A 23,842-nucleotide genomic window follows, 5' to 3' on the forward strand; every position below is an offset into this window, starting at 1 on the left:
CCACTGCAAACTAACTACTAAGACAACTCCATCCTCAGAGATCTTTGCGGCTCAGCAGGATATGACACTGTGCGACCCCAACTAACATGAAAATGGGCTTTAACTTGAAGCAGGGAGTTGGACTAGTCATTCCATCATTAGAAAAGAAGGGAAACCAGTGCTTCCCATGATGCTGTGTGTGTTACTGCACTGCTCTCAGTCATGAGCAACCTGTTCTTACAATAGCACTAACAGGGTTTTTTTTGGATCTTCTTGTGTATGTGATAGAGCTATTTCTGTAAATTTGAGAGAAAGCAGCCTCATTCACCAGCTCCTACAAAACATGTAAGAAAGCAGTACATCCATTTAGTTGTTGGAAGTATCTGAACAGGACTCTTGAATACTTCTCATCAGGAACTCTTAGTTCAGGAAAGCAGGTGTAATTTTTGTCCTCCACTTTTCCACATTTGAAGAACAGTTTTCAAAGAAAGGTCACACTTTATTTCATGATTTCCTAACTGTTTTTCTTATCTTTGAGTCCTTCAGCCAGGTATCTATATGTATTTTCATTAGAAAACAAAACCATTGCATTCTCACTAAAGCATGTATGCCATGCTACCAGCCAACTTCCCAAAACAGCTGGCTAGAACAGCTACTGCTGTCATCATGCCTCTCAAACTTAGGAAAAACAGAAGAATCTGAACAATTAAGATGTATTAAAATATGTATCTCCGAAGTAAATTAGACCAAGCAGAGTGCTAACACTGACAAAGGAACCAATTTTCTGGCAATTTCCATATTTGAAGAAAAAAAGAAGCAAATCTTCCTTAAGTTTGTTCTTTTAACAGACTTAAGAGAGCCTGTTAGGTCTCTTAAGTCTGTTTACTGGCAATTCTTCTGTGTATTTCTAAAGCATAAAAGATGCAGAAAGGAGGGCATCTTATGATGAAAGGAAAAAGAAAAAGATTCTACACTGTTTCCTTGTTGAAATGCTGCTTTTGAACAAGAAGCTTCTCCATTGGACAAGTCAGATTTTTATTTTTCTACTCAGGTTTTTATTTTTCCAGCTCCCTTTCACATCAGGTTTACTGTCATACTGTTGCTGTGACATTCACTGCCATTAAAGAAAAATGGCCTTAACAGAGCTCACCTACTACTGGAGCAGCAATTATAATTCCTCCTGAACAGGAGAGAGAAGAAAAACAAAAACACACAGAAGTCCAAAACACGCTAGTACGCTAGTATTGTCACTGATGCTGAAAAAAAATCTTCAATCTACGCAGTGACAGACAGACAAACAAGGCTTATTTTATTGTACAAAATGTAAAAATATCAAAAAAAAACCCAGAATAGTTCTATGGTAACCTTAACAACTCAAATCAAGTTCTACACTTCAGCACGTATCACAGCCTATTTTGTTAGGACTCACCTTTCCATATCAGTCTTCCTTGGTAAACTATATTAAAAAGAAAGGGGGAAAAGAAAGTATTAATACACATTATTTTATAACATTTCAATCTTCGGTTAAGTACAAGAGCTACCATTCACCTTTTAAAAAATATTTTTTTTTCAACACTTAGGAAATAGTCAAAATCATTCATGATTGACAAAGTCCTAGAAAACAGTTTAGTCTTCTGCTATCAAGTTTGCCAGTACTATCTGCCAGTTAAAGTTAACTAGAACAGAACAGAAGAATTGAAAATACTGAACAAGGCTCAAATTTTGAGACTTCGGGGAATTTGGCGAGTCCCGCAGCACCACAGCTGCTGCTTTGCAGCTCATGATTCCCACCAAGTATTCGTAGCTCACCTCAGGAAAAACAAGAAATAGCCAGATTTAACACCTGCTGCAGATGACCTAGGACTGCTGCTATGAGTTAGGCTAAAATTGAAGGAATCTCTATTCCTAAATTGTACCCAGCACTAGGACAGTAGATTCTGTGCTTTTGCAAACCACCATGTCCCAGAGACATCAGAGTCATTTTGTTTAGGAGGGTTTTGTTGTTACTGGCAGAAATAGGCTGATGCTGACAAATTAGAGAGTTTACCTTGGTGGGAAGAGGAGAATAATTTCCAAATAAGGGTTTTTTTTGTTTGTTTGTCAGCCAAATCCCCACTTGCGGGTGGCATACAACAGAAATTGGGGCTCACTCTGCTTTTAGGGGAGCACCCACAGCAGAGCCTGTGCATGGCTCATGCTACCCACATTGCTTTGTAATTTGCTTAATTACTTGCTGAACTCCGAAGGGCCAGTTTTACACCAGAAATCAAGGTGTAAGGGACAGCACCACAGGCATGGAGGCCTACAAGAACTCAGGCAGTATCCATCACTGCCTTTCTGCATCATAGGTGAACAGGAAAGACCACTGATCAACATTTCAGAGCTTTTTTTTTTCCTATGAAACAAACTGAGACTCCTGCAGCTCTTGTTCTTCTAGTGCTTGAATGCCCTTGACACCAAGCCAAGCAAAACGCGGTCTGTGTGATTACCAGACACAACATTGTACGAGGATGTGTTTTCTCCCACATCTGCTCTGTCTGACAGTTTTCAGAGTGCACACAACCCTCCCAGGCTGTGTATCCTTAGGGACTCCCAAGCAGCAAACAGATTTGTTCGGAGTCAAACTGTTTTCAGGGAAGTTCTTCTAGACCTTGGAACACTATCCTTTGGTTTGCAACTCCCAGTGCAACCAAAGCAGCACAGTGGACCCTGAGACAGCGCTAGGGAGCAAGTGAGATGGAGGTGGTTTTATACATCTCTTTGAAAACAACAAAATGGCATTTGAAAAAGCCTTCAAGTAATTCATCTGTGTGGAGCGTAACACGTGAAACAGCTCCGCGGGATTCAGTATTTCAAGGCACTAGTGCCCAGAACGGGGGTGAGGGGGGTCAGTAACCTGGGGAGGACGGTAGCTGTTTAGGAGGGCAGCCCCCGCCCGCAGCGCTCCCGCCTCCCTCGGAGCCCCGGCTCGCCCGGAGCCCGGCCCTGCGGCCCGGCCCCGCCGCCCGGCCCCGCGCGGCCGCCCGCCCGGCTCCCGCCGCCCGCACTCACAGGTCGGCGAGCACGGTGAGCTCGGCGTAGGTGCGGTGCAGCAGGAAGTCGATGAGGGTGCTGAGGCGGTAGCCGGGGCTGGCGGCGGCGGCGACGGCGCCGGGCGCTGGCGGGGCGGGCGCCGAGGCGGCTCCCCCCCCGGCCGGCACCAGCTGGTTGTTCTCCAGCTGCACGGGCGCCATGGCGCCCGCGGCCCGGCCCGGCCCGGCCCGGCCCCGCCGCGCGCACGGGGCTCGGCGGCCCCGCGAGGGGAGGGGGGGGGCCGCGGGAAGCGGCGGCGGCGCCGAGGCGGCTCCGCGGCGCTCAGGGCCCGCTCGGCGCAGGGGCCGCCGCCATGTTGGGGGCACGGAACCGGAAGCGAACAGCCGCGGCGGACCGGAAAGAGAACCTTTCCGGGAAAGGCACGCGCGGAGGGGCGGCCAAGGGGGCGGGGCCCGGGGGCGGGGCCTCGGGCGGCGCGCGGAGCCGTTGGGACCGTTAGGGCCGTTGGGGTGGGGGTGGGGTGCCGCCGCCGCCTGAGGCGCCCCGCGCGGGAGCAGAGGCGGGAGTGGGAGGGCGGCGGGCTCGGGCGGGCGCCGCTGGGGCGGAGGTGCCGCCGGGCGGGCTGGCGCGCCCTGCGCGGAAATGGCGGCGCGCCGAGCCGACCTGCGCTGCGCTGTGGGGCTGCCCCGGCCGAACGGCTGCGTGGGCGCAGCTGTGCAAATACAGACGTGGATGAAACCTGCCCCGTTGTATCCGGCCGTGCTAGTGGAGTAAAGGGTGAAGGAGCAGCGGATTAGAGGGTCTCAAAAGAGCCTTTGATACGGGCCTCGAGGCTGCCAAGCGCCCGGGCCAGGGCCAGGGCTGGCTAATCCCTTCCTAATGACTCGGGAAATGCGAGGCGTGTGTGCAGGGAGCAAAGCGATGCAGGGAGACCACGCTCAGGACTCTGGCCAGACAGCCTCTCCGGGAGGTGCTAAGGAGCAAGCAGTGAGCGGCATCCTGCTCAGGGGATCCGGTGTTAAAGGAGCCACCAAGGCAAGTTTCAAGTGCACTTTCACATAGTTCTGCCTTCTGAGCTAACTGGCACTAAAGGACGTGGTGCTAAAGGCTCGTACGTTACTGAACATGGATCATTCGAGTAACCAAAGAGGCTGTGTAGCGGAGGGAGGAGTCACTGCTGCGTGTTTAACATTCATGTTACGAGTTCTTATCGTTACAAAGAAACCCCTAATGTAGATGATCTTCAGGCAATAAATAACTAAACTTCCAATATGTGTTAAGACAGTGCCACTTGTCACACTAAATATGTCTGTATACATATATATGCACATATATAAGTTTGTGCTCAAATTGAGTGTAGCTTTAAAACCTGTTCTCTTCATCTCCTTCCAAGAGAAAAGCAAACAGTGGAATCATTTATCAACCTGAGAAACATGTGGCAACAGTTTATTTAAAAGAGAATATAACAGGTATTATGTTAGATAATATAGAGGTGGAGTGAGGAGTTGCATTTTCACAGGATTATGTTTGCCGGGCAGCCCAGAGGAAGCGAGATGAGCCCAGCAGCCGTGGGCTGGAGAGGGCAGCTTGTGGCTGAAGACCTTTGTTGTTATTATTTAATGCCTAAAATCACTAAATTGTGTTTAGAAATAGTTTCTTTTTCAGTCAATGGAAGGTATTCATTGATAGAATTGATACACAGATGAAAGAAATGTCAGCTTTGTGCTATTAGAAAAAAATGAACCTGTAAAGGATGAAGTGGCAAATAACATCTAGGTGATGCAAACTAGTCTTTTTCGCTCAGCATTGTAAGGTTTTGCCTAGCTGCTGCAAATATGCGTTTTATTTTTCCAAATCACCTCTTTTCCTCCATAAGCATGAATAAATGCAGAGCACCCATTTTATGGCCAACTAGCTGCACCGCTGAATAAAACATTAACTTGCACCCCCCAGAGTATGAGTGAGTTATGTATTGGGAGACCTTTTAACTTCAAAATGCAGGTGCTTTTGTTATTCCTCTCCCTTCTTTCTGCCTCCTTTATTTCCCTGTAAAATTCCCATTGATTTCAGGTGTGCGGCTTTTGAAAAGGCAGGTGAAGAAACGTGATGTGATTCGACTCAGCCCTTGTTCGAGCTGCCCTGGCGGGACTCGGGGGAGCTCTGGTCCTGCCGAATCCTGCAGCCTTGCCGGGGGGAAGGTGCCTCTGTTGGGCTGCCTTGCTCCTCGCTCCTCGAGAGGAGAGGCTAATCAGAGCGTTTGCAGGAGCCCTGCTGAGCTCTCCCCTCGCTCTGCTTGGGAAATCAGCTCTTGATGCTGTTTTCACACGCACACCAAAAAAAGGAAAAACAACCAACAGGAAAATTTTAGGGGCTCGAGGGTTACATATGTTTTCAGACAACAGCCTTGCTGTTGGGAGACTCACCAAAGGTAGCCGTTCGTGCTAGAGATGCGTGTTAGGAGTTCATAAATACAGCAGCAGGCCTACGTGGGGCTATTGTAGGAAGAAATGCATGTTTGGGTTTTCTTCTTGCTCCTTGAAGCTGGCAGCACTATGACTCTCTGATACAAGAGCTTTTAAGAAGCAGGAGCATTGTTTCTGAATTCAAAACCTCAGCTTGGAAAAAGAGGAAGTAGGTTGGAAATAGGTTCCGGGAAAAAAAAGAAGAATGGAGATGGGTTCCAGGAGTCTGTTGGGACTCCCCAAAACTGTGGGAGGAAGAAACAAGGGGGAGCGGGATTGCTCGGAAGGGCAGCAGAAGACTTAGCAAGGAGAAGGGACCTCCAGCACAGCACTTGCACATAGACCTGATAAATGGTGTGATTGCTGGTAGGCAGAGGGTTATAGGTAACCTCTGGATGAACTGTCTTGCTCCCTGGGACTGATGCCTGGAGTTTGGATTAATAAATTTGCTAAAAAAAAGGGATAATGTAACCTGAGTTCTGATTGGGACCCAGGGTTTCTGCAACGCTATGAATTCTGAGTTTCCTTGGGTGCATACGTGGAAAATGGTCTGCTTGTGGACTGCGAGGTCGTGGCCACCATCATTTGCTGCACACGGGGAGCAGAAAATGTCTTTGTGCCTGGGAAATGCCAGGTAGGAAAAACAGGCACATGGAGGAGTCCAAGCGATGGACTGCCACGCCGTGTCTAGCAGTTCCACCATTCCCCTTCTGCCGGTCCTTCCATCAGAGAGACGTTTAATCCCACAAACCGCACTTGGCGCTCAGGGGTTCCTTTAGCCACCCAAAATGATGGCACATGGTTTTTATATGCTGTGAGGGTTTCCTACTAACAGCTTGGTTTGTTTGTAAGCATGGCTGGAGCATTTAGCAGTGTAACGTCTGAACGCTTTTATAGAGGGCGAGAAGTTTGGTCTCTTCCATGCTTAAGAGGTGAAGTCAGAAGCGGGTAACATACGGGTGAGCTGCCGCATGTATCAATTAGCACAGTGCTGCATATGGTGGAATCATAAAGCTTAAACTTATGTTCGTTAAAAATTAAAACATGTATTTAAATTCTAATGAGGTGGCATGCATCACTGTACCTGAGACGTATACCAAGAGTCAAAATATCTCTAGATTTGTGTAAACTCAAGACTTTCTCTGTGACGTTAGCAGTCCAGCTGAAAAATATTGATGACCTTGTAGTCGCAAAACAATAAAACAGAGTGAAGGACGGGATTTATCTCCTGTATTTTTATTAGTGATTAAGTTATCCTTTGCTAATTCAGGACTTTGTGCCACAAACGACTGGTATGTGAATTGCCCAGGGTTATTCTACCTACAGAAGATCACTTTCTGTACCAGCGGGTTTGGGTGTATTAGAGAAAGAGGTTCTAAGTTCCTGCGCAAGTGCTCTGCTTCCTTCTGCCTATTAGAAGGGGTACAGAGGGAGCCAATTTTGTTGAAAAAGCTTTCAAAAGTTTTTTGAAAGAACTGTACATTTTAAAATCATAACTGTGGTCTTTTCCTTTGTTCTCTTTTGTTCCTATGACTAGGTTGGGAACGGTAGGAAATACAGGGCAGCAGACTGAGAGGTCCCTGGCAGCCGCTCGTGCTTGGTGAGACAGCGCGCCGCTGTGAGATAGAGCGTCTCTTGTCCAGCCTTGTGGAGCGCACTGCAGGCCCAGTTACGTGTTTTGCACAACTTAAGAAAGGAAACATTCTCCAAGACACAAAATAGGATCTTTGATTTTCTTTGAATTTACAAAAGTCCCTTTTCTTATAATGATGCAAAATGGATTATTATTTTTTATATGCTGAATGTAGCCAAGTTAGGCCGAGCTTCTTTTGGGGGATTCTTTGCTAGCAATGTTGACATCCACTGTAAATTTTAAATCAGTTTGTCTCTGTCAGGCTAGAACTAAAGCTCGCTGAAGGCCTCGCTCTCCTCACAAGAGTGTGGTTTCATTATTATTGTAATTCAGTTAATTACAGCTCAATTTACTATTTCAACCATACAAGCTGCATTTTCTGTGGGTAAAAAAATGCATTGTTCACAAGTAACTCTGCAAGAGGAGCAAAACAGTAACATCCTTTCTGGACCCCACATCTTTGAAGAGCTAACAAAAGAGAAAGAGCCCCTGATCTCGCTCATGGCACTGCAGTGATGAATTGCAGTTCAGTCACTGCCTTGAAAAAGCTGACAATATCATCCACAACCTGTGATTTCTCCCTGTCTATCACCTAGTGTTAAGCACAGAATTTGAAAAAAGCGAAACAACACAACCTGTATGCAGGAGAAATGCAAAGCGAGCATTTATTTCAATATGAAAGCATTTTTTTGGTGAAAACAATTTATCTGCGCAAACACCTAAAGAGATGGAGCAAATATCAGGGAAGTAGATCTGATTAGTCATACCCAGTGGGAGAAGGCCTGCAGCTGTGAAGTATTTTGTCCTAAACTTAGCAAGAGACAGCTTGATTGTGTTTAACTGCTGCTGCCTAATGCATGCAGACAGTGCAAACGCTCGTGCTCTCCTAAGGCAACGGCAGGTATGAGAATGTGCTTCACTGGAAATGCTTTGGAGGTCTGTGCTGCAGCTATAGTGGGAGAGTGTTGAAATGGTGACCCTCGTTTGCAGAAGCAAGGACGTGCGATTTATGCCTGAGCTGCTGTCCTCCACCCACACTTAGGGTATCAAGGGATTTGCCTGAATTTCCAGGCTGAGATTCTTTTCCAGCTTTTTTTTTTTCCCTCCCTTCTCTTTTTTTTTTTTTTCTCCAGAAGAGATAAATTATTGTTTCTTACGCAGTTAGGAGAAGTCATCTGAATCCACCTATGTCTCAAAAGGCCAAAGATGCCAGCTCTGGCAAAAGGAGATGCCAGAACAGGTTTGACTCCAGAGCCCCAACACCTGCTAACATGTTTAGCTGTGTGACTGCAAACTTCTCTGTCAGTGAACTCCAGGGACTCTTTAATGAGGGATCCATCAAAACTGAAAGAAAACTACACTGAAAAGAGGCAATGTTATATTGTTAGTTCTTATGGGAATATTGGTTCTCTGGAGAATTACTGGAGGAAATTCTGCTTGTGGAGAAGAGGAGCTGATTGCACTCAGAGGCAGCAGGGACACGCGCACACACACACCCCGAAAATCCAGCCATTGCCAGTTCGGGAACATAAGTTAGTGGAGAAAGAGGGTAGCACTGCCTCTGGAAAAGGATCTCAGTCCCCCTGGAGACATGGAACTTCGTGTACGAAATTCACTGTAGCCTGTTGTGCTGGCGAGACTTCATGCGAGTGAGGCAGTGTCTGGCCAACTAGTTTAGAGATGTTTGTGGTGCGCAAACACTTCTCAGGGTCTGCATATTGTGCATCCTTTCTGCAACACACGTTTTAGCTTAGACGAAGGTTCACATCCCCGCTGATTAGAGAGATAAATTGGAGGCTGAGGCTACGTGCAGTGCTGTCCAAGTCTGCAAAATGCTAGAAGTTACCTGTGTTATGCACAGCTGGAGCATCCAGAAGGCAGAAGAGAATGTCACTAAATCCCAGCAGTGTGTTACTTCAAGTTCGGCTGGGACACTAAACCCTAGCGATGTCTTACTTTAAGCTGAAGTTCAGCCAGGAGAGTTGTAGTCCATTGCTTCTTCCATTTTCTCTATGGAAAACTGTCTCACCCTGAAAATAGGCACTTTTCGGGAAAATGCCTCTCAACAGAAACTATAGTACTGGTGCAATGGCGCTGCAGCACTCCCTGAATAAATCATGTGGGGAAATGACTGAGCTTCACCCCTGCATCACTTATTAAAATTGTTTCCTTCAGGCTTGAGAGCATGATTGGAAAGAAGAGCAATAGCAGAGCTGTCTCTGGCCCTCTAGTGCTTGCAGAGCCAGACTTTTTAGAGTGTGGCTCCTCAAAGGGAGATTGAAACATATGCAAAAAGCCCATGTCTTTCTGCAGTGTATTTAGGACAAGCAAAAGAACATTCACAGCTAATTTTAAGCAGCCTTCAGAATGCAGTATAACGCCTTATTAACTCAGTTGTGCTTAATCCATGGCGTTCCGGTATTTTTAGAAGCCGTCATGCAATTCAGCAGTACTTTCAGCCCATACCGCCTTTGTAATGGGTGACACTGCTCCATTTCCCATTTTAGTTTAGAATTAGCTTTTCTGACAATAAGCCTTGCTCACACACAAAAGTTATTCTGATTTAACTAAATTATTTTAGAAATGGCATTAGTTAAACACACACTTCTCCTTCCCTGGTCCATAATGTGACATCTTTTATTTGGCTAGAGAAGGTCCCTTGCTGCAATTGAGATCAGACTGGTGAAGGCCTCACTTAACCACCTGCCTATGCCTGACCCTGTGCACCTGGGTGAGAGCTTTGCCTCCCTGACCCTCTTCCAATCTGAAAGTGTGGGATGGCAAAGCCACCCTCACAGATTTAAGAGACTCTGCCAGAGGTTTAGCTCCCTTGACCAGATTTGTGGTGGAAGTGCCAGATCACAGCCCTTTGAGTGAGTTTTCAGCATGAAGAAGATCTTGTCCCTTCCTTCTGAGCCAAACTACTCCTACTTTCATTTTAATACTGCTTTATGTGAAGAATTTGTTGTCCCAGTTCATATTGGGATTTCACTGTGCTGGGAATTGTATACCCAGCAAAAAAGAGAGAGAGAGGGAGAAGGAATGGATATGCAATTCCCTAAGTACCATAAATATTTTACATGGATGCTTAAATATTGGGGGATTTAGACTCCTCTTGTGCTCTGAACTGTTTTGATGGCCGGATGAGCTGGTGTGACAATCACCCCTGTACATGTGCCCTGACACAGGTCGTGAAAGCGTGTTTCCATGTACAGTACTACAGCAGGGAGGGCTGAACTTGGCTCCTGCCATTATTTTCTTGTATGCAGCTATGATATGAATAAAAAAATCATAATATTCAGTGTTAGCTGGGAGTTCAGCTGGGCAACATCTGCACGTCTTTTTAGCTATGGCATTCTAACCTTCTTATGATGGGCCATATAAGTGAGCGAGGACTTCAGCAACAGAATGAGTCTGCGGAAGTATAGGGAACTGGTCTAAATCTATTTGCCAAGCAGAAGATTTTTTGGTGGAAAAGATTCTGTTTAAGAAGAAGGAAGAAAACTGGCATTCATCTAGAACACTTCAGTGAACAAGAAACACCAGAAGAAGAAACTCAATGAATGCCTGCACGGAAAGTGCAGGAAAAGTAGCACAGAGCACTAAAGATGGAGATTTTTTTCCCACCTATCAGAGAAGTTGGAAGATCCATCTTATAGTTGAGAGAAAAAAAAAAAAAAAAAAGAAATTCTATCCATTTATTTAGGCATCAGGATGAAATTTTATTCTCAAGTACAAAATCCACCAACTTGAAGAGATAACTCCCCTAAACAGATCAATCCACAAAGGATGGATTTGTGGTTGAAATGACAGAGGACGCACCCTGCTTTCCTTCTGTTGCAAAGGATTCACCTGTCCTCTTTCTAATAATATTCTACTCGCCCCAAGTAGCTGTTCTTCAAATGGTTCTGCCCCTGGACAGATGTGGTTCATTTATAGATGTGAGATGCTGCAACAGGAAACCAACCTGCTGCAAAACCCCATGCACTAGCAGAACCAGACCATGAGTGGAAACTTTTGACAAAGAGATTTTGATTCAGAGAAATGAGGAAAAGGGAGAACGTTGAAGAAGGGAAGAAGCTATAGGAAGCAAGATACTGCTTTTAATCTGAGGAAGATCTGTAACTTGTCATGACTGATGGGAACTGGAGCTAACTAGGGTACTAATGAAGCCACTAGTGGATCCTGGTTTATGGATTCTTATAAAAAGGTGCTTTGCCTCTAGCCTGTTGTTATGGCAGGCACTTAAGGCACTTTAATATCTGCTGTTCTGATTGTAGATTTATGCATGCATTCAGACTGCAAAAAGTTACAGTGAAGATAGGAAATAAATGAGCTTAACCCATGAAGAGAAGTTTGGAACCTCACTCTAACAAAGTATCTGCTACAAATTTTGTCATCAGAAGGAGGATGACATTTTAAGGGACTCAAAGGTCTCCATCTGGGATCTAATACTGCATCCTCTGCAATTGTGCACTCCATGTGTGCTTCCATCACAGCCTGAGCAATGAAGGACTGGGGCAGAGCATGTAATTTCTTACTGGCATGTGAGAAGCAGAATTGACAAAAGCTGTTCCCGGGCACCAAGGTGCCTGAATGCTGAGGTGCCACAGGTACATTCAAAAATTATTCTTCCAGATAGAGAGAAGGGCTGTAATTTCTGAGGCTGCTGATTCTGTACTCATGTCCAGCGCTTAGAATAGATCAAAAGAAAGGGAGATGTCATCATGTTAATTAAAGGAGGTTGGTGGTATCAGGAGGGACAAACCACCGATCATCTTTGTTTTGGAAGAATGATGGGAATCAGTTGTGCTAACTTCCTTACCCAACAGGCCTTGCTTTAACATTTTTTTCTTTTTTCCCTTTTTTTTTCCCCACAGATTTATAGAGTTTTTGAGCATCTCCTTTGGCCTCTTAAGTATCACAGAGACCCTTTGGTTTCACCCAACAAGCTGTGACGGAGCGCTGAGCACACTCAGGGATGATGACCTTGTCTTCGACAGAGGCATATCTCCAAGAAAGGCCCCAGCCTTGGTCTGAAGATGCCAAAGTATGTATGGCACATGCCAGATTTCACTCAGCGCTTGTTTCCAAGGGGAGTCACTTTCACAGTTTGAGAACTGTGCTGCAGTTGGTTCTTCTTACACCCTTCTCCATTAGCTTAAAGACCTTGTGACAGGAAAGGCCGTATTTGTTGCTTAGTGGTTTCATTATTCCACACATTTGCTGTTTCAGTCCTAGAGAGAGTTTATCCCTGGAGTCTAAGAAGGTCTAAGAAACCCCTTGTGCTCAAAGAGGTCCCTATGCCCCTACACCCCTCCTTGCTCCTCACACTCCCTCTTACAAGATCCTGGCTTACCCTTGGGCTGACTCTCACTTTCGTCTGACCCTTCACTGAGCTGATTCAGCTCATTAATCCTTCAGGAAACTGTCCCTTTTTTACCTCTCTGAGTTAGTTTTCTGCCAGTTCAGTGAGCTGAATCAGCTCAGCGAGAGGGAGCATCAAAAGTGCTGTGAGGAAGCATGGGTGGAGACCACAGAAGTGAAATTAAGGGAAAGAGGAGATAAAATATAAAGGAAAGCATAAGCATGATGAAGGAGCAGGATTGTTGAAAACTGCTGGGCACCCCTTCTCCAGTCACATCTTCAGGAGGCCAATTTGCATTGATGTCCTATGGCCTCAGTGCAGAGAAGAGAGTTCTCTGGGAAGGTGGTTAAAATGGACACAAAGATGACTAAAATAGACACGTACGTTAGGTAGTGTGAATATGTCTGTCCTTCAAAGACCACTGCAATTTAAATAATTTAATATATGAGCAAATGCCAGGGAAGCCAAAATAATGGTCTCTCGATGCAGAGGTGGTCTATTGAGCTCTAAATATTTAGAGTCACAGCTGACTAAAAGGCCTCAAGTACAGTCAGGAAGAGCATATTAGTCCAGACAGGAGGGCACAAGTAGCTGTTGGAGCACAGGTAGAGCACGTGTGTGAACTCCCTGTCTAAGAAAGGTTTGTGAAGATGATGATGCCTGGGATTTGTGCGCGCTCTCACTGGGCAGAAAATTGGGAGCGACCCTCGAGCGTACGTCTGATTTGCAGCAGAGCAGCCTCCCCTGCCATTCCCTGCGTGCCATCAGCTCTCGCCCTAAATTTGTTTTCTCTTGCTCTTTTCGCTTCTGCCATTATTTGTAAAACTGCTACTGAAAATGACCTACATAAATAAATAAATTGAATGAATAAATGATGAGGGAGGGAATGAATGTGTAAGAGTGTGTAGGTGGATGACATAAAGAACCAGGATGGTGGGAGCAGCAGGAGCTACCAGTTCATTTGCTGTCAGCACCAGACCCCCAGGAAGGGTAAGGACAGGACAGTAAGTACCTGATCCCGCAGGGCGCTCAGTGCCCTCATCTTCTGTCATTTTTGGTGTTGAAAGGATTTCCATACCTTGCCAGTAAGGACTTCAGAAAAGAAAGAGGAGTGATGGAGCCTGAATCTGTGATTTTCAGTTTTTCTTCTATTATGCGGATTCCCAACAATTTCACCTCATATAGTGAGTCTCAAATGACTGGCAGAGACTCACTTTTATAACTACCTTTTATGGAGCCTTTTGAAACAATTAATGAACCCACAGGGACTAGTGCAGCTAGTGCAGCTGAACTGGTGGCTTTCAGCTAAAGCAACTCAGGAGAAACTTCCCTCTTCCAAGAGCAAGGCTGGAAGTGTCATTTCAGAGGTGCTGCTGGAATTACCTCAGGTACAACCACCTCTGCTCTATTGAAGATACTATGAGCTGTTAGATTCATCAAATAGCTGATCCACTGGCCGTTGATCTGCCAGGACATCTTCCGTACAAGAGCATGGCTCCACTATGCACAGTGTCAGGGCACGAGGATGCAGTGGTCCCTTGAAATTTGCTACTTCTTGATCCTTAGATGAAAAGTGCCCATTTCACTGCCTTGTAGAGCCACAACTTGCGAATAGTTTTTTTCCCCTCAAGATGGCATACATATAGCTAGGATTCTCCTGGTTGCAGAAGAAGACTTTTGTGCTATTTATTAAGTAGATAAATATGGAAAATGCATTTTAATCATTGGTACCATTTGTAATAAACACTTAGTAATGTCAATACTGCAGCAATCCTCTCTTTTCTCTGAAGTATTTCAAACCCTTTTATATCTAGAGTATAAGATTATATTATTTTATCTGGTAGACTGAACAACCATTTTAAGTGTGCTTGGAGATGTGTCTGTGTCTGCATATGTTGTGTGCACAGAACTTCCCTACCATCTCCATCTCCATAGCACGTGGTTCTGTAGCGCTCTTCAAATGGAGTCTATCCCTCACAGATGGTAAATAATAGGGCTAAAAGCTAAATAAATAGTCCTGAATTTCCCTTGGAAGCATGCAAAGTTTGTTTCTGATCATGTCTAAAAGATCCTGACATGGACAGCTCTTTACGTCCGTCCATTGGAGCTACTGTGGGTGATTCAAATGATGTGCAGCCAGCCCTTAGGTAGATTGTTTATTCTCCTGGAGAGCACTGAAAAGAAAAAGATTTTCAAATTTTCACAATATTCAGGGTATAAGCAAAGAAGAGAATAGAACATAAGGTTGAGTACTGTTGGGTGTAGCCTGTGTTTTTGATAAGTGTTCTGAATTGATTATCATTTTAAACTTGGCAATTCTTAAATACGTTCATGACTCTGATCAAGTCCAGATTACTAAAATTATAAGAAAAGCCATGGTCTGCTTTTCAGTCCCATGTACAATGGTCTCTACAATTGCTCTACAGTGATTGTCCTTAATCACTCTTTAACTCTTTAACTCTTTATTCAGCTGCAAGATGCTGCTAAGGTATAAGGCAGGCCTGCCTGCCTGTTATTAGGAGCCAATCTAATGATTGAGTCCAGAGCCTGTCGCAAATGTGGGTGTAAGTCTAATAGTTAACCCAAGAAGGAGGAGAAAACTAGAAGGAAATTTCTGGCAGTTGCACCAAAAACCTAACATGGATCCTGAAGTCCTCAGAATGATTTATGAACGTCACTGCCAAGTGAAAGAGTACCACCATCCACGCATACAGAAAAAAAAAATATACTGCTTTCTGTAAGGCCCAGTTGCTCAACATCACTTACGTCCTGACTGAGGTCAGCGGCAGGTGACCAACAGGCTGTGCAGCAGCGTGGCCAGCCCAACCAAGTGGCCTCGAGCCTCGTTCTGTGGCCATGGCGGGTACCGAGGCCTCCCGCCGAGCTGGACGTGCCACCGCTCGTCTCTGTCTTTACTTGGCTTAGACATTTTGTCTTCTTCCTCACGGCAATGTAACTTGAAGCAAAGGAGGAGGAAGTGAGGTCTGGCCACAGCCAGAACGGATAGCAGTAGAAATGCTGCTGTTTTAGAGGTTGTACGCTTAATCTTCGTTTTAATCTCTTTTTCAGGTGGCTAAAATACAAATAATAGAAGTTGTCTACATGGCAAAGAACCTGCATCCCATTTTCAGAAAGACCTAGAAGGATTTCATTATTTAAGTTTCAAATTGATTTAAAAGGTGGGTGCCTAATTACTGAAGCATTTTAATAAACCTATGAAATATGCATTTGTGTAGATGTTTAATGTTTCTTTCTTTCTTTTTTTTTTTTTTTAATGGCACTCTATAGTTCGGAAAATAAGGCTTATTTTCCTGATCTGGTGCAGAAACCCATGCAGTCAGGCTAACAGGACATTGTGTCTCAGCAGGGATTATTAGAATCTGGCACAACATGGAGCTAACTTGCTTATATGACTTCTGAATCAGAACTGCACTTGAGTGGTTTTAAAAATACCACCCCATCTTATTCAGCTGGAACACAAGAAGCCAGGTTAGCAACCCATGTGTGGGTGCCCGCTGCTCCTTCGAGTAGAGATTATGCTTTACGCATTGTGCTGAATGCAGCATCCATGAGAAACAACAGAGAATACTGCTTAGCGCTCTTTTCCAGGTGTGTCATTCTCAGTATCCTTTTATGTTTCTTAATCCTGAATCTAAGAAAACTAGGGGGAAAAAAGACTTAAAAGGAAGAGAAATAACATTCACTTACACAGTTATTTCAAGTTAAATAATTCATACTGCCTCAGCTACCATGCCTACTAATCAGGATAGCAATGCCAAATACAGCATTTTTCCTCTTTCACCTCCACTGTCTTCATCAGTGCCGCAATCCAGCACCTAGAGTACCGCTCTGAATACAGATTTTCTTCTTCCTGCTACGCTTGGTTCCTTTAAGGCATTTTTTTCCTCTTGTGGATTGACAGGCTTATCAGCACTGGCTAAGATTCATTTAATATGCCTAACGTTACCCAGACAGCATCCTGTCCTGTTGCTCCACATTCTTTTCTCCCAGTGAACTGTGTTTAGCTGTTGTTATTTGTATTGCCTGCTTAAATATTTAGAAAAGGTATTGTCTGAATGCATTATTTAGAAATTGCATTCAGGTTCAGCATTGCTGAAATCTATTCAGAGTTTAAATACTATAAGCCAAGTCTTCAGCTGCCCCATTGGGTTTCTATTTTCTTTTTTCTTCTGGCTGTCATAAGACAATATCCCCAGGAACCCCCGCACCTTGGCTTGGACGCTCCCTGCACGTGCAGATGTTGCAGAGAAGCCAAGGGGAACCCGTGCATGGCAAGCATGCAGCATCAGCCTGCATACCAAACCTTGGGAGCAGTATCGTACAGCAGGTCTTTGAAAAATTCCATTTTTCATTGATTAAAAGACGGTTAGATTGAAAGAAACGGCATTTGCATCGTCTCTGGTTCTCTCTCTCACACTCACCCATCTGCACACACACAGATACACTGCTGCCTTCAGAGTGCAGTAGCATGGCATGAACAGCACAGTAAGCAGAGTGTGTTATCCGTTTTAACAGGATTGTGCTGTATATTTTTATGGATCCTACAATAGAAGGATCTTTCCTATTTTCTTAAGGTTTTGGTAACTTACAAAATGATTATAACTATTTTTTTTTTTCTGTCCATTTTAAAAGATCCTTTGACACTACAGCAAATGTTTCCTTATTAAATCTCACAGGTACAATCCCAGTTTGCTATAGATTCCCTGCCATGTGTCCTGACTTTTCCTCAGATCATTGCAAACAGTTATTCTGAATGTGCTTACCTACCTCTTGGCTAGACTACAATTCCCTTCCTACGGGCAAGACTCAGTGGAGCATCTGGCTGTAGGACAGTGGCATTCACTAGCACTTGAGTCATCTTTTTAGTCTGAGATTACCGGTCACACTTATCATTAACTCAGTACAGTTTCATTTGTTTCTATGCACAAAACAGCTGCACACTACTGACAGCACAGCTGTATCCATTCTGCAAATTATTCTAAAACTAGGTGAAAGTGCAGAAATTCCATGGAAGTTCAATACAAAAAGAGGAATGATACTTTTTCCTCAGAAAGCTCTAAACCTCAGAGTTTTTATGTTTTCAAGGCATTTCAAGTGCTAGTAGAATGCAGGCAAGATGGTCAAAGGTATCTGATGAATGCAAAATGGTTACATGGATATTACCCCATGCATGCCTTATCCAGCCTTCACATTAATCATAGAATCATAGAATCACAGAATGCTTAAGGTTGGAAGGGACTTCTAGAGATCATCTAGTCCAAGCCCCCTGCACACGCAGGGTTACTTAAAGCACATGGCACAGGGCTGCATCCAAGTGGATTTTGAAGATCTTCAGAGAAAGAGACTCCACAACCTCTCTTGGCAACCTGTTCCAGTGAATATATACGTATATTTATGAATATATATGTATATATAATACACGGCTTTGTCAGGGTCATCCTTGTTTTCATGTCCGTGATATTGTCACATCGGTGCATTATTTACCAAATTTACATTTTTCATTGCAACGTTTGTCTAGAATGGTTTCTGCAATTTTTAAGGCTTTCAGCATGTATTTGATCAGCATTTCTCAACTTGCAAACAAACTTTGTTTCATTTCAGTTCATCCAAGTTTAATTGATATCTGTGATGATGGGGTCATTATATATATGTACACAGAACATATATTTTATTCATGGTAGTAACAGTCCGAGCTGTTAGGAACAGTCCTTTCTCTGCCATCGTACAAATATTCCAGAGAAAATCTCCTTGCAAGGTAAGTCTGTCCTTGAGCATTTAGGAATTTAAAAGCACTCCTTGAACATTTAGGAGTTACAGAGTAGCATTCATGTTCTCTGTCAAAAATAGACTCTGCGCTTCAGAAGGACATATGGAAGTAAATACAAGGCAAAAGTAGTGGGTAAGTGTAGCCCTGTAATTTGTGGTCATCAAAACGTAGACAGACTCTTACTCAATGCAAAAAGAATATTCTCATGGTAATGAAAATCTGTGCCAGGATTATAACAGTAGAGAAGTCCTTGAGCTACAGACTACTATACTGTGCTTGCTATCTTTTTACACACAGTTCCAGGCATCCAATTGTGGCCATTGTTGGAGAAAAGGATACTGGACTAAGCAGACTATAGGTCTAGCTCAGTAAGGTATTTGGTACTGGATATATAATAGTTAATGCATGAAAGAACCATGTCATCAGGAAGCATTTTTCTTCATGCAGTTTTACATCTTCTGTGGCTTAATCTGAGATGGTAGTTCTCAGTTCAGAATCAAGCTAACAGCTGAGAAATATTTTGTCAACACAAGCCAAGTATTTTCTGTTCCTTTTTTAAGTTATTTTGACTTCACGGAATAGTCTCTATTATCTGCATCCGAGTCAAGAAACAAGTATGAGCCACGTACTGTGGCTCATGTGCTCTGTTGTGGTCAAAGGTTGGTAGATAGGAATGAAAGTCAGCAAAGCAACCAGTTAAGAGAAGGTGCTTGTCACAAACAGAACTGACTGATACAGTGTCCCTTTCACCCTCATATCACTATATGAATCATTTGCCCTTGAAATATGATGCTGTACCCAAACAGAGCTCAGTTCAATTTCTCAGTTCTTAGATGAGTTTTCAATTAAAAGTATTGCAAGATCAGGATATCATTTAGTATGTAGAAATATATAAGCTATTATTGTCTTAGAGTATGAGACTACAGTAAAATCCTAATAGAACTGTGTTTCAAATGTGCTTGCTGTGATAAACACACATCTTGACTAGCTCTCACTCATTGCGGACAGATTTTCCTCCTTTCCAAACTCATCTGGTACTCTCTCAGCCTTGTAATTATGAATTGTTTGCATGAGGAATGAAGAGTGATGAGATGGAGGAAATTACATTTTTGCTAGAGGAAGAAGTTCAGACTCATTTAAAAACTGCCATAAAACTAGAATTAATAAGATATTACTCTGTCATGGTATCAGTTGCAAACCCATCCTAATTAGGCGAAGAGGGACATTGGCTTTCTTTGGCTCCCCCCTAACATTTGAGCTGTATTGACCTCTTCTTGCATCATACAGAAGTTAAAGGGAGTATAAGACCTGCTCTAAAACACTTCAAGCTGTCGTAAGTGACACTGCTGGTACCTGGGAAGGACTCTTCTGTCATATTGGCTGGCTTTTTCATGACTCGTCTTCTGCTCCCAGACCCTTCTATTTCCATATCAGACTCTTGTTACTAAGGACTGCACTAGTACAGGAAGAAATTCAACCTAGCATGGATTTATTTCAAAATTCATTTCTCTCGTTCCTGTTTTGTCTCGACATTTTGTTAGCTATCGTAAGACAAAATCCATTAGTTCAACATCTGTATTGCTTTTTCTTTTTTTACACATCAGGTTGAGTTGACCTGTGTGGATTTCCAGAATGTAATATACCTGTCTAACATACATGTTTTCACCAACCGCATTATTTACCTTACATTTTAGTTTGAATAAGCAATCTCATTTTAAAAGCAAATCTCATTTCAAAATGAAGAAAAGGCTTTTCACCTTCTGAAGTAGTTTGTCTTTCTGCATAAATCTAATATGTTGTTTCCTCTTTTCAGTTCTGCATTGAAAATACAGAGGAAAAACGGAAAAGAAATGCCTGGGCTAGTCTGGTTACTGAATGAATAAGGAGATAGAGAGTCTTTGGTTTAGTAGTGAGTTTGGATTCTAGACATAGGATCACATTTGATATTTTAAAACAAACCCCACCTGTCTGCACCATACAAGACTGCAAGCATCCTGGAAAAATCAATTGAAGGGTTTCTGTGCTATGAAATACATAGGCACTTGGGTTTTTTTTTTTAATTATAGTACTTAGCTTTAGGCTATGCTTCTCGCTGACTGGCTAACCTGAATCTGCTAAAATTGCTTTACAACTCAGAATTCAACAGCATTGGTAGTTTTTTTGCGCAGACTTTTAGCAGAGAAGCCTGTTCGGAGGTCTGACTTCAAATATGACAAAAGCAGCTAAGAATTTAAATCTTCCTGGTGGTTATTTAGCCGGAATACAAGTTCGACAGGATGCAATCCTCCGTCTTTATGTGCAAAAACATCACTGTTTTTTTGGAGGGGACCAGAACATAAGTTGTTCTGAGATCTCAGTGAAGTGTAGAGAGCACTTTTCCTCACAAGAGTGCTTGGTTTGACACGGAAAAACCATCCACGGTTTTATGGGAGGAGGTTGGAAGGGGCCCATCGGGCACTCCCTCGGCCGTGCGGCCTGCAGCGTGGGAGATCCCTGTCGGCCCGTGTGCCATGCGCGTTGCCATGGCAGCGGAAAGGCCTGGGAAACGTGGGCATCGTGTGTAGAAGGGTTGGTGCCTTCCTCCCTCTCTCACCCCGACTCATTCCTTCCACCCAGCGCCGAGGCTTTTACGGCTGCTTTCATCGGGAGGAGGCCTGTTGGCTGCACGGCGTGACTTGCACCGATTCCCAAAACCTTGAGGTTTCCAGGCCGCGGAGCGCCCTGGATTGTGCCTTTCGGCACTGTATCCCCCGGCCCTATAGCCCTCCACAAGCTGTATTTAGCTCTCTGAATTGTGGCCAGCAATTTTGTCTGGTAACAGGACCCACGGCCATATGTAAGCTATAGTGACACAGCTGTGAGGGCGATCTCCAAGACCTAACTCACAGCGGGTCTCCTGCCTCGCCAAGGAAAGGGGAAGCTCCATGCTCAGCCTCCAGTCACAGACTGCTGTATTGGCGGTTATGGTGGGATAAACAAGGGGTCGTGTGCTCACTTCTGTGCTCCAAGGAACCATTCATGTGGCACCATGCTACTCGCTGTGCTCCAAAATGGCTTGGATTGGCCTAGCACACGTGTGCATGTTCTCACCTGCACTCCAGGCAAACGGAGTGATGTTTTCCAACTCTGGACCATAATGCACACCATCCATTTCCTGCTTCCTTACATAAAATGTCTTCTAGCTAAGGAGAAACATCCCAGAATCGTTGGAGATAGGAACTCTTGCTTCTGGAGTCATAGCTGGTACTGACCATGTGAATTTTAGGAAGGTATTAGTCATGATTTTCCACCTCAACGCCACACAGGAATGTCACGAGACTTCAGCCCTTAGTCGTCGTAAAGCACCTGCTAGATCAGTGACTGACACAGATATCAATAAAGGCATCTTAACCATCTTCCCAAAGAAATTAGTCTGCTTCTGCTTCTGTCTACGTACAAGACCAACTGTAAAAGTTGCGTGTGTGGCAAGCTCTGGTCCCCTAGAAGACCAGATTTCAAGGTTAGATGTTATTAGCAACTGTCTATGTAATTTACACAGCTGGCTTTAATGTGATGCTTCAAATTAATATTCTGAAACAACCTAATTTTCTAAAGAAAATGGCTGGTCACAGGTTTCAGAAGAAAATGTTTAGAAATGCTGCGAACAAGATCAAGTTTGGGGTGTTCGGGAGCAGCAGAAGTCGGGAATGCTGTTAGAAGCAATGTGTATTCAGTGCATGTTACCTTTTGCTTCACTGGGACTTCTTCATGCTATAAAATATTGCAGTAGTGGATTTAACAGAACTATATCCACTTACTTTGTCCAAAAGTAGAATCTATGAACAGCAGGGAAACTAAAGCAGGAGATCAAGAAATGGGCCACCTGAGATGTCTAAAGCCAATAGAAAGGTGTATTGCACTTGCAGTATATTGTTGGGTTTTTTTTCTGAATTTGTTAGTAGATTGGTTTAAAGAGTGTTGCATTTGTAACAGTTTTTTTTTTTTTTTCTGAAGCTACCCATGTAAGTAGGCATAATACAACAGCAGAAATTGCCACATAGAGGTCTTGTATTTTGTACACAGTGTGATTTCTAATTGCTTGAATACTACTGCACAGAGGAATAATTTCCTACTCAGTGAGACTTGTTTCTCGCTACTTGAGATATAATAACCTCTTGGGAAGTCCTGGAGCTGCAAACGATGATGATCTATATACAGCATTTTTGCTCAGTGTGTACCCTTAACATGCTCAACATTCAGAAAAAAAATGAATCAGGAGAAAGTGGTAAAATAAGTTGCAGCAACTGAATGAGACGGCTCTTTGGAATTAAATATAGAACCCTTTGAAACACCCACAGTCGCTATACTAACAGCAGTGATTCAGAAAATTAGCCAGCAGATTCCTGAGGCAAAGTATTGTGTGTAATTTTTGCAGCCTGCATTTCAGAAGATGCATTGTTTACAAAAAAGAAGCGACCATTACAAAACACTTTTTCAATAACGCTGTTAAGCAGTGTAGTCTCTTTACTTGGATAAGAGCTCTGCTAATATTGTTATTATTAATATAACAGTTTATTTGTTATACGCATCGGTGCCTTTATAAAAACAAATTTTCCACTCAGAAAAAAAATACAGAACGATTTGTCCCTAGTTATACACTGCAATATTCTGTGCCGCCCTGTGTCCCGTGCTCCACCCTGTGCCCCGTGCTCTGGGTGTCCCTGCTGGAGCAGGGGGCTGGACTAGATGATCTCTAGAGGTCCCTTCAAACCTCAACCACTCTGTGATTCTGGGATATTCGAAAAAACTGAGTGAGCCTGAAGTAGCAGGAACAAAGTCATGTATCTAATGCCTATGGCAAAGAAGCTGGCATTAAGCAGGTATGTCACCTGAGCATACCAGCAAGTTGGATATTTGCCATTCAAATCAGAACAACCTTCCTCTTTTTATTACGTGTGTATGACACTCACTGAGCAGGACTTTAGGGGCTGAATGCAGCCCAGACTCCATGCCTCACACTTCCTACCCTTAGAGGTGAGGGACCACTTGTTGGTCAAACTGCCCATGAGAATTTTCATTAAACTCCTTGTAGAGGCAAAGCAGTTTGCAGTTTTCACATCAAATAAGTTGAACTAAAGGAGAGGTCTCTCTGGAGTGATGCTATCTATCCCCTCTGTAGTGGGTCAACCGGGTCACGGCTAAATACCCAAATATATCAATGCCAAGGACCCACCTTGCATGAGAACCTGGTACAGGGACAGAGGCCACCCCAACCCCATTCCCCAGATGGATTTAGGATGTAACGTTAGGACACAGGACTCTAACATTATTTGAAAAGCTGCACCTTTTTTGCGTTAAGGTACTTTTGCTTCTTACCAAACAGTAAGACAAGTTTCCCATGACAACACCCAGCAAATGCTGAAAGACAGTAGCCCTGTTGCGGGGAGTCCCACAGATCCAGGCCTTAATGCTGGGAATCAGGCTGCAACTGCTCTTTGCACAAGGAGCCAAAGGGCTTTTGTGCCCTTTCCCTTTCCTTCTTCCTCAATCACAGCAGGGTTAGAGGATGTAGGTTCAGTCTGAGCAGCACGTGGTCGTGC

At 43.9% G+C, this 23,842-nt stretch overlaps 1 protein-coding gene across 2 annotated transcripts in view; it reads right to left on the reverse strand.

Annotated features, from left to right (window-relative positions):
- MED14 (mediator complex subunit 14) overlaps window positions 1–3,212 on the reverse strand; it is a 31,157-nt gene extending 27,945 nt beyond the window's left edge. For both annotated transcript variants that reach the window (XM_026042847.1, XM_026042848.1), the window contains exons 1-2: window positions 3,031–3,212; window positions 1,409–1,435 (exon numbers count right to left, since the gene is read on the reverse strand). In XM_026042847.1, coding sequence (XP_025898632.1) covers window positions 1,409–1,435; window positions 3,031–3,212 — 209 coding nt within the window. The remainder of the gene's footprint in view (window positions 1–1,408; window positions 1,436–3,030) is intronic.
- Between the last annotated feature and the right edge of the window lie 20,630 nt (window positions 3,213–23,842).

Source organism: Nothoprocta perdicaria, unplaced genomic scaffold, assembly GCF_003342845.1.
Source record: "Nothoprocta perdicaria isolate Ctin4 unplaced genomic scaffold, notPer1 scaffold_315, whole genome shotgun sequence".
NCBI classification, from domain to species: domain Eukaryota; kingdom Metazoa; phylum Chordata; class Aves; order Tinamiformes; family Tinamidae; genus Nothoprocta; species Nothoprocta perdicaria.